Source organism: Hippopotamus amphibius, chromosome 3 (assembly GCF_030028045.1).
Source record: "Hippopotamus amphibius kiboko isolate mHipAmp2 chromosome 3, mHipAmp2.hap2, whole genome shotgun sequence".
In the NCBI taxonomy this organism is placed as follows: domain Eukaryota; kingdom Metazoa; phylum Chordata; class Mammalia; order Artiodactyla; family Hippopotamidae; genus Hippopotamus; species Hippopotamus amphibius.
In genome coordinates, this window is record NC_080188.1 from 68,820,877 (window position 1) to 68,832,887 (window position 12,011).

The 12,011-nt window shown below is 33.3% G+C and overlaps 1 protein-coding gene across 4 annotated transcripts in view; it reads right to left on the reverse strand.

Moving 5' to 3' along the window:
• The window catches only part of DNAJB14 (DnaJ heat shock protein family (Hsp40) member B14), a 50,381-nt gene that overhangs the window by 17,877 nt on the left and 20,493 nt on the right, over positions 1 to 12,011 (reverse strand). For all 4 annotated transcript variants that reach the window (XM_057727793.1, XM_057727795.1, XM_057727796.1 and 1 more), the window contains one exon: positions 9,381 to 9,526. In XM_057727793.1, the coding sequence (XP_057583776.1) occupies positions 9,381 to 9,526 (146 nt within the window). The remainder of the gene's footprint in view (positions 1 to 9,380; positions 9,527 to 12,011) is intronic.

Genomic DNA, 12,011 nt, shown 5'->3' on the forward strand with positions numbered 1-12,011 from the left:
TACCTATAATCAGGATTTTTTTTTCAGTTCCTTATTACCTTAAGAATTAAACCCAAAATGTATTTTGGTATTCAAAAGCCTCACAAAATACATTTCCTTCTCAGTGTTATTTACTTCACTAAAAGATACCTTCCACTTTATTCATTTTTCTTTAATTACACTTTTTGACTCACATGGAGTTGTAAAAAATAATACAGAGATCCCTTCTACCTGTTACCTAATTTCCCCTGATGGTAATATCTTATAAAATTATAGCACAGAATCACAGATAGGACACTGAGAATGATACAGTCAGGATACAGAACATTTCCATCACCATCTCAGGTTGCCCTTTTATAAACAAACCCACTTCCTTCCCCTCCATCCCCTCTTTAAATTCCCACAACCACTAACCACTCTATTTTCTATTTCCATAATTTTGGCATTTCAAGAATGTTATATCAATGGAATAATACAGTATATAAATGTAATGACACCTCTCAGATTGGCTTTTTTCAATCAGCATAATTCTTTGGAGATGGATCCAAGCTGTTATGTAAGCCATTCATTTCTTATTGTTTTCCATGGTATGGACGTATCACTGTTTGTTTCACTAATCACCCAGTGAACAGCATTTGGGTTGTTTCTAGTTTTTGGTTATTACAAATAAAACTGCTATGTACATTCATGTGCAGGTTTACATGTAAACATAAATTTTTATTTCTGGGATAAATTCCCAGAAATGCAACTGCTGTGTTGCCTATTAGCTGAATACTTGGTTTTGTGAGAAACTGCCAAGTTGTTTCACAGAGTGACTGTGTATCATTTCATATCCCATCAGCAATGTATAAGTGATGCAGTTACTCTGCATCCATACCAGTATTTGATGTTCTTACTATTTTTTACTTTAACCATTCTGACAGGTGTGTAGTGATGTCTCATTTTAGTTTAACTTTGCATTATCTCTAATGGTTAATGAATGATGTTAAAAAATCTTTTCACATGCTTACTTGCCATGTGTATACAATCTTTAGTGGGATGTCTCATTCAATTTCTAATTGAGTTGTCTGTTTTTTTTTAAACTTTGGGTTTGGGGAATTCTTTATATATTCTAGATACTAGTCCTTTGTCACGTATGTGTTTGGCAAATATTTTCTATTTTGTTGTTTGTCTTTTCTTCTACTTCATAGTATCTTTGCAGAGCAAACAAAAACTTTTTTTGATGATGTCCAACTTATCTTTTTGTTTTATAAACTTTCTAGTGTTAAGTCTAAGAAGTCACTGCATAGCCTAAGATTCTAAAGATCTCCTTCCATGGTTTTTTGCTAAAAGTTAAAGTACTGTTTTATATTTACATTCAAGAATCATGTTGAATTCATTCTCATATAAAGCATGAGATTTATGCCAAGGTTAAATTCTTTTGTTGTTTCACTTATGAATGTCCAGTTGCTCCAAAACCATTTGCTGAAAAGGCTATCTGTATGGGTTTCCTGTCCTGTTCCATTGATCTATGTATCTATCCCTTTGCCAATACCACACTGTTTTGCTAACTGTAGCTATAAAATAAATCCTAAAATCAGGTACCTTGATTACTCCTATTCCTTTCCTTTAATGAATCATTTTTATTTATTCAGATTCTTTGCAGTTCCATGAGTTTTAGAATAAATTTGCTTTTGAAGTTTTGTTAGGATTTTGACAGGAACTGTATTAAGTGTGTATATCAACTTGCAGAGTCGACATCTTTACTACTTATGTTTTTCAATCCATGAACATGATATATCGTTTCATTTTAGATCCTCTCTGATTTCTTTCATTAGTATTGTATAGCTTTCAGCATACAAATCTCATACAAGTTTTTAAATTTACAGCTAAGTGTTTCTTGTGGGTGTGTGATTGTAAACAGTATTTTTAATTTCAGTGTCTACATGCTCACTACTAGTATGTATAAATATACTAAATAGAAATTGATTTTTATATGTTTATCATGTACCCTGAAATCTTGCAGGATTCACTTATTAGTTCTAGGATTTTTTTGGGGGGGGTACATTCCTTGGGGATTTTATACATGATCATGTTATTTGCAAACAGGGACAGTTTCATCTCTTCCTTTCCAAACTGTGTGCCTTTTATTTCCTTTTCTCACTTAATGCACTGACTAGAATTTCCAACACTATGTTGAGTAAGAGTGGTGAAAGGAAACATTTTTGCTTTGTTCCCAGTCTTAGAGCGAAAGCATTAGGTCTTTCACTACTAAGTATAATGTTAACTGTGGTTATAGTTGCTTTTTTATCAATTTGAGGCAGTTTCCTTCTATTCCTATTTTTCTACCAGTGTTTTATTTCCTGTCAGTTTCACCATGAATGAGTGGAGAAATTTTTCAAATGCTTTTACTGCACTGACTGATAAAATGACATTTTTCTTCTTTAACCTATTAATATAGTGGATCACACTGATTGATATTCAAATAGTGAGCCAGCTTTGCATTCTTGGAATAAACTCTACTTGGTCAGGATGTGTAACTCTTTTAAAAGATTGCTGAATTCTGGCATTTTGTTAAGGATACCTGGGTTTATTCCATTAAGGATATCAGTCTGTAGTTTTCTTTTTTTGTAGTGTCTTTGACCTGTTTTGATAGCAGGATAATAACTATTTTGTGAAAGATTGGGAAATATTTCCTTCTCTTCTATTTTCAGGAAGAGACTGTAGAATTGGTTTTAACTCTTCTTTAAAAGTTTCATAGAATTTTCCAATAAAGACATCTGAGCCTGGAGATTTCCTTTTGGGAGTTTCCTAATTATAAATTTACTTAACAGTTACACAGCTGTTCATTTATGTACTTCAAAGTGAGTGAGTTCTGATCATTTATAATTTTCAAAAAATTGGTTGTAAATTTATGTTGTAAATTTGTGTGTGGAGCTGTTCATAGTACTCTCGTATTATCCTTTTGACGTTTGCAGGGTTTGTATCCTTGTTTCTGATACTGTTTTTGATAACAGTAAATTCTGTCTTCTTTTTTCCCTTTGTTAGTCTGTCAATTTTACTGATCTTTTAAAACAACTAGTTCTTTTGTTTCACTGATCTTCACTATTGTTTTTGCTTTCAGTTTCACTGATCTCCACTCTCACCTTTATTTCACTCCTTCTTGCTTTAGGTTTATTTTGCTATTCTTTTTCTAGGTTTATGAGGTGCAAGTCTAGATGACTAAGACTGTTCCTCTTTCTAATACATGCACTTAGTGTTATGCCTCCTCTTAGCATTGCTTTAGCTGGTTGCCTCAAATTGTGATATGTTGAATTTTTATTCAGTTTAATGTATTTTAAAAAAATTCTCTTGAGATTTCTTATACCCATAGATTATTTGGAAGTGTGTTGTCCAGTTTCCAAGTGGTTGAACATTTTCCAATTATCTTTCCGTTATTGACTCTATTTTTATTTCATTGTGGTCAAAGAACACACTCTGCATGATTTCAGTTTTTTAACTTGATGGAAGTTTACTTTCTGATCCAGGACATGGTCTAACTTGGAGTATGTTCTGAGCACTTGAAAAGGACTTATAGTCTGCTGTTGTTGGGTGGAGTGTTCATAAATGATTAAATCTTCTTGGGTAATAGTGGTATTTAATTCTTTTATAGTCTTGCTGATTTTCTGTCTATTTGTTCTATCAAGTGTTGAGAGAGAGGTGATAAAGTTTCCAACTATAATCGTGAATCTACCTATTTCTCTTTCCAGTTCTATTAGATTTTGATTTACATATTTTTTATCTATGTTTTTTGGTGCATACACATTTATATTGCTTATACCCTCTTGAAGGATTGCCCCTTAATCATAATATAGTATCTCTCTCTGGTAATTTGTTTAGTCTAAATCCTACTTTATCTAATACTAATACAGCTATTCTACTTTCTTTTGATTAATGTTTGCGTGATATATCTTTTTTCATTTCTTTACTTTCAGCCTGTCTACATTGTTATATATGAAGTAAGTTTCTTATAGATAACATATAGTCGAGTCATATATTTTTAAAATTCACTCTGCCAATCTCTTTTAATTAATATATTCAGATCATTTAAATTTACATGTAACTACTGATAAGTCAGAGCTTATGTCTACCATTTTATTTTTTGTTTTCTGTTCTGTTTTCTTTTTCCTGACTTACTGGGAGTTACATGAACATGTTTTTCAGAATTTCATTTTGATTATCTATTGTTTTCTGACTCTATCTCTTTGTACAGTTTTTTAGTGGTTGTTCTAGATATTACATTATATATACATAACTTACCATAGCCTACTGGTGTCATCACTTTGCTAGTTCAAGTGTACTGTGCAATCTTTATTTCTGTTTACTTTACTTTATCCTTCCCCATTTATAATGTAATTGCCTTATATCTTTTCTCTACATACATTGAGAACATCAGATAATATTAAAATTCTTGCTTGAAATGTCAAACATAACTTAAAACTCAAGAGAAGCAAAGTATATTGCATTTACCCATATTTTTGCTTACCCTGTCCTTCCTTCCTTCTTGATATTTCAGATTCCTTGTTTTATTGTTTTCTTTTGTTAAAAAAATTTCCTTTAGCTATTCTTTTAGGGTATGCCTGCTAAAGACAAATTCTATTACTTTTCCTTCATCTGAAAATATCTTGATTTCCCCTTCATTCATGAAAGATATTTTTGCTGGGTACAGAATTCTAGGTTGGTAGTTCTTTTCTTTCAGTATTGAAAAATGTGCCATTTCCTCCTGGCCTGCATGATTTCTGATGTGAAATTCACTGTCATTTGAATTGCTTTTCCCCTGTAGGTAAGGTGTCACTTCTCTTTTGCTGCTTTCAAGGTTTTTTCTTTATCTTTAGTTTTCAGAAGTTTGACTATGATGTGTCTTGGTGTGGATTTCACTGGGCTTATCTCTTTGGAGTACATTCAGCTTCTCAAATTATATAAGTTTTTATCTTTTGCCAAGTATATAAAGTTTACAACCTTTATTTTTTTTTAGTACTTTTCTATCTATGCCTTCTTTCTCTCTTCTTCTAGGACCCCTATGATAAGAATGTTAAATCTTTTGTTATAGTCCCACTGTACCTGAGGTTACGTTCTTTTTTTTTTCTTCCTATCTATTTTCTCCACTGTTCAGATTGATTACTGTCTATTTTTCTATTTTCCAGTTCACTGATTTTTTTCCTCTGTCATTCTGCTGTTTAATCCATTCATTGCTAGTTTTATTTTGGTTTTGTATTTTTAAGTTATAAAATTTCCACTTGTTCTTTATACCTTTTGTTTATTTGCTCAGACTTTCTATTTCTTTGATGAGACTTTTATTCTAAATTTGTTTCCAGCATGTTTGTAATTGCTCATTGAAGCATTTTTATGATCGATGCTTTAAAGTCTTTGTTAGGCAATTCTAACTCTTCTGTCATCTTCATGTGCATATCTACTGATTGAATTTTAAATTCAATTTGAAGTGTTCCTAATGTTTAGTATGGTAAGTGATTTTCAAGTGATTTGTGATCATTTGAGGTATTATCTTATGAGGCTCTGGACCGTATCTAATGCTTCTGTTTTAATTGTCTTGTTTGGTACAGGAAGAGGGGATACCACCTTGTTACTCCCAGGTGTGAGTAGAAGTTGAGGTTTCCCCCTTGGCCTCTGATAACATCTGAAAGGAGAGGCTCCTCATTACTTATGGGCAGGGATGGGATTTCCAGTTCCCAATCAAACCTTCACTGGTATTTCTTTAGCTGGAAAGAAGCCTCATTACTGCTCCCCAGGTGGCTTTAATGACACCACAACAATAGGACTTTGCTTACCTCTGGATGGTAGTGAAAGTCCAGGCCACTTATGACATTACCCAGGGTGGGGGTGGGGGGGCAGGGAGGGGGAGAGGAAGGGATACCTTGTTATTGCCAGGTAGGAGTGGAAGTACCAGCTCCCTACTCAAATCTTATTTGTTACCACCCCAGTGGGGAGGGGAGGACATCTCATTACAGCCTGGAGAGGATGACAATCTAGGTTCTCAGCCTCTGCTAGTATAGGTGTGGGTGGGGCCACAGTTTTCTCTGTGGTATTTGGCTGCAGTAGAATAGCTACTGCTTAAAAGTTTTCTGTCTTGCAAAGTTGCCCCTTTCCAGGTTGTTTGGCTAGGGACAGCAGGCATTTCTTGGGAACTGTTCATCTGTGCTCATTGGTGTTTCTGAGTTATCTGCTTCTCCAGTACCCAGTCTAAGATATAAAAGGCAAAATGAAAATCTGAGCAACCCACTGCTATGCTGTTCTTTGGGTCCCAAGGTCCCTAGCTGGTCTACCTTCTTCTCTCTACTTCAGTTATCTTATGTTCATTTTATCTTATAACTAATATTCAGTTGCACTTTAGTGTGAGGAACAGGGAAAAGCACATTTTCCATCTTTCTGAAAGAAAGTGGAAGTCCTCACTGACTTTCAAGTCACTTCCCTCATTCTCATATCCAAATTTCTGCCATCTTTTCTCTTCTCTAACCATAGAAATCCTACTCACCTTGAGAAAACTCTGAATTCTCACCTATTAAATGAAGGCTTCTCCAATTACTCTGATTATAACTCTACTTTATCTTTCTGACTTTTCTTCAAACATCTTTATTCTATGTTTTGAATTTAATTACATTCAGTCTTGTGGAAGATTCTGGGTAAATCAGTTAATCTCTCTGAGCCTCAATTTTCTTATTTGTGAAAGGATGACATTGGTTCCCATCTATTTCAGAAGATTTTTCATAAGCATTAAATTTTTAAAACGGGAATGAAAAACTATAAAATGCTTGTCAAATGTTAGATATTACTATTATTCCAAACTAGAACTGACTTCTCTGTTCCTACCCATTCATTCTAGATATTAAGAACACTGAACTACAGAACTAACATAGGCAGTAGCATCTGATCCATTATTATTTATCAAGCAAACATATAAACAGCAAATCAATGTCTGTTGTCATTATATTCACATATATGTAAACAGGCACATGTACTATTCAAATAGTCTCTGAAATGCTTGGGAGTCTTTGAGGGTAACATAGACTGGGCATGTTTTGAAGATATCCACATCAGAGAGAAGAAAAGGGATCCATTTCATTCAAATATTTTTTTAAAGTATGTGTATATATACTATGCAAGTCACTGTCTAGATGTAAATAAAACATCCCCGCTTTGAAAAACTCACAAATCTAACTAAAGAACAAAGAGCTACATGAACTTGAGTTCATTTAGTCTAGCCCCTTTGATCGTAATCTTTTATTTTTAAAGTTTTACAAAACTCACAAATGAAAGTATCTCTTATATATAATTTAATTCCTTAACCAATTATCTCCTCTTTTTCTATTCTTGAAAGAAATAAAAAACAAGCAGTTTCCATCTTCTTTAAAAAAGTATTTTGGCAATTACAGAGCAATAAATCTATACTTACCTCTTCTATAAACAAAAAACTATAGTCTTTACTTAGAATAAACAGCTTGGTATCCCAAACACAGAAAGTTCAGATCAATTGGTTATAACTAAAATAAGATGATTCAGAAGGTAATGAAAAGATCCTATGTGCTGAATGAATGAAACCTGCCACTTCTGTGTGATCACACACTAGCAGTAATATTTTCTAATTAACTACCTTTGCTCACGAAGCATCTGTGGCTTACAATTTGGATTTTCTTTTCCTTATCTTTTTTTTAGCTGTGCCACGCAGCATGAGGGATTCTCCAACCAGGGATGGAACCTGTGCCCCCTGCAGTGGAAGCACGAAGTCTTAAACACTTCACTGTCAGGGAAGTCAAAACAATCTGGGTTTTCTATGTAGTTTCTACTCAATGAAATATGGGTTCATCAACCACCACCCTATTATGATGCTCTTTGGAATTAATAAATTGGCATTCTGATTTACAAATAACCTCCTGTGTATTGAATAATGTGCTCCTTTCCTCTAGAGATGAATCACCGCCCAGCATGTTGATAAATATTAAGTTTCTAGTTTTGCAAAGTGTAGTATTAGACTCTGCAATGTACCGCACCAAAGTATAATCACCTTTGTAAAACTCCTCTAAGTGTCTGTGTAGGGTGACATTTATATTGCTCACCTCTTCAAAACACAACAAACGCTGTAAAAATATTGGTATATCCACTTACTGTTATTCTAAGATCAGTAATGCTAACATGACTTCAATACAGAAATGGGAGAAAGAAGCAGTTTAATGTCCTTAACATTAATGAAGAATACTGAAATCACCTCACAGTTCATAAACATGCAAATAACTCATGCCAAACATCTTTAAACATCTTAAAAACAAAAAAAAATTTAATTAAATGATTTTAATTCAGAATGTGAAAAAAAGTTTTTTAATTTTGAGGGGGGAATATGTGTTAAAGTTAGTGTTTTTGAGTAAAGAAGCTTTTCCTATACTTTCAACATGCTACTTTTAATTTAAGGAAACAGACAGAGAAGGCTCTCACTGTCACAGAGACATTTTACTTTCACCAGCACCACTCTGGCATCTGCTTTTATTGGAACATATTAATAATCCCCAAATGTATTTTGCTTGGCAACTTCCTTTAAGAAATAAAACTGTTTGGGAAACAATCTTAACAGTATTTTTATGAAAAACAATTGAGTCACCTATCTTTTAGGAAAATTAAAAAAAAAGGATATCTCCTTTCTCCTATTCCAAGACTCCAGCATTTCACTGTAAACATAAATTGGCTCTATGAATGCCAAATTCACAAGAACAAATAATCACAAATTTAAGCATTTTCCTATGAATCAGAAGTTAACTGTTATGAATAAATTGTAATAAACATGAAATTATAAAATCAGTTATCTCACACTTATTTACTAAATTGGCAAAAAACTAAAATAGTAAGAAAGAAAATGAGGAACAATGAATAGTAGCCAAGAGGAAAGAAACATTCTTGAAAAAAAATTCATATTAGTTAGAACTACATATAAAAATGCAAAAATTGGCCAGAGTTAGCAGAAATAGAACACTGGACAAATAGTGATTCCAAGTAACTTCCCAATTCTAGACACTCTCTAATATCTTAAAAACGCATAAAAAATATTTTGCTTTTAGTTCCTTTAGAACAAGCTGGTAATATGCTAGAAGCTCATGCATAATCATCATACTACTTGTGTGTGGTAAACAAGAAAGCATGCTTGGGTATCTAGAAAAGTTACTTAGAACTTTATCGAAACTGACGTTGCTTTTATAAAGCCAAACCAGCATTTGTTTGGCTCTTGGTATAATAAGTTAACAGTGAAGCTTTAAAGGATTTTGAGGATTCTTGCTTATGCGGGCCTCTAAATGCACCAGTCTAAAGGCATAATTTAATTCTAAAACATTGTAAATTGGATTCTGAAAAGAGCTTAGAAAATTGCTTTAAAAGGTTTACTTTACTTTTAAAAGCATCTGTTGCTCCAGGTGCATGGTTTTTGTCTGGATGAAACTTCAAAGCAAGCTTTCTATAAGCTTTTTTCAAATCTTCATCACCAGCATCTTTGGTAACTCCAAGTACTTCATAGTAATTTTTACATTTGTTTATGCTGTGAACAAGAGAGTGTGTTACATTATAAGTAAACTTCAAGGAAGAACTTCGAGTAATACCTCTAATTTTTTTTTTATCAGAATATTATAAAGAACTGTCTGTGGACTGTTTTCGTGTTATCAAATGATAGTTTATCCATTAAGGGTTATTGTTCCATTCTCTTTTTCAACCACAGACCATTTTTCCAAGCTCTCCCAGTCTAAGCAGAATTGACCATGAGAATGTCCTTGGTGCAATTTATCACAACTACAGAGAAGTAAAGCAAAGCTCGTAACAAATGTGGATGAAGGACAGAGCACACACTGTAACTAAAATGAGAGAGTCAGAACAATTTTATAGTACTCTTAAGCGCATAAAGAAATTCCAAAACTCCTCACAAGTATGTCACAGCTAAGGATTAATGTGCATTACATTCCAAGAGTTTCGTTGTTACATAATGTAAACCTAATCAAATATCAAAGCAACAGTTTAGTGCATGTAAAACAATTACAGTATCCTATGGCTTAAATGTCAAGGCAAGTTAATTTAGCTAGGCAATGCTAAAGAGAATTCGTGTCTCTCTCTATGAAAGATAAAAATCTCATAATAAAATACATCATGGGACGTGAAAATATTTGTTACATCTGATTTTCATTATGAGGAACATACTCTGAAAGATTACTTACACAGTTTACAACCCTAAATATGCAACATTTAAGCCCAGAGTCTTTGAAGTACGTTAGGAAAAGAAATACTCTGAATGGAGTAGAGAACACTGATTCTTTTGGATGCTAACATTCTACCATGACCTAATAATTTTCCTTCAGTAAAATACAGGTACATTTTAAATATTTTTTGTTGAGTACTTTATGACTTTAAATGTGTTCCACGTATGAGTGGCTTGATGACAGAGGCAGTAAGAGGTAAAAGGATCCGAGGCAAAATTGTTCACTGACAGCTAAAGAACTGCAAAGGCTGACTTGAAGTTTTCAAAGAAAAGAGACAAGATTAATCTTTTTTCACTACTAGGTCTACTAGCCATCACAGTGCTTGGTCCATGATGGGTTCTTAGTAAATATGTATGGAATAAATGAACTTTAGCCCTCCTTTCATAATGAAAGCATTCACCATCTGTTATATGAACAAGGGAAAAAAAAGAGAACATATTGAAAAGATTATAGAATTGTTTTTATAATCACAACAAAAATCTGTTAGGCGGTCTTCTTCTGAGTAACAATAATTAAAATTAGATTTTTCTACTTTAGATACTTAATAAATATTAAAACATGTCAATTTTACTTCATACACACGACATTTCCTTTATTTAGTCAATAATATTTATCGAGCACCAACTATGTCCCAGGGTACTTGAGACCTATTAGTAAACAAAACAGAGAATGAGCATTGCCTCTGTAGAGACCCATTGTCCTAGATATGTTAAGAAACTATGTGATAAAAAAAAAGGGAAGAAGGACATGTACAGAACACCTACTGTGTGTCAGGCACATATCCACAATCCCATATCCATGTTCCAACATCCAAAGTTCTAAAAAATGAAAGTTATTCTATAATTTGACTGCAAAAACCTGACTTGGAAACTTTCAGAGGCAAAATTTCAAAGGCAAAACTGAACAGATGTGAAGCTGCTATACAGTCTTCATTTATCATATTCAAGTGTGATATCTGAACCTTTGCTGCAGAAATATTACTATTAGGTTATGGGCTGCTCACCAGACTCTGCTAAGACATTATGTAATCTTTAATACATGCTCCTTATTACTTTTTGGAAATATGAAGATCCTGAGTTCCAAACTACATCTTCTCCACAAAAATTTATATAAAGAATTATAGAATCTTATTATGTTGACTATTTTACACAAATTATTTCATGTACTCCTCATTAGGTAGATATTATTCCTATTTAATCAATGAGGACATCAAGGCTTCAAGTGGTTATGTAAATTGCCAAAAGTCATATAACCAAGTAATAGATGGAAACCAAAATTTATTTCCTCAACAAAAATTTACTGAACATCTACTTTCTGCTAGATGCTGTTTCAGACACTATAGTGGTGAATAAAGCAGTCAAAAAACCTGTGCTCACATTAAACTTGCAATTGGGAAAGAGACAAGAAATGAACAAATACAGAAGTAAAATATGAAGTACATCATATGGTGATACATATTTAGAGAAAAATGAAGTGGCAAAAGAAAACAGTGAATGGAAAAAGAGGTCTGCGATTTTAAATAGGGTGATTAGGAAAGGCCTCACAAGTGAAGATTCAATCCTCAGTTCGTCTGACTTGAAAATCCTGCTGTCTCAGAATCAGAATAAAGAAGAAAAGGAGCCTGTTCAGACTCCATCCACCTCCTTCTGTATGCTCTTCTACTCAGTGTTTATACAGACTCTGCTGGTTTTGGTGCCCAGAATGTGCCTTCTCTGCCTCTCCTCTTGCTTAGTTTCTATAATTTCTTCAGACCTCGGCTGAGCTCTTTCTTTTCTA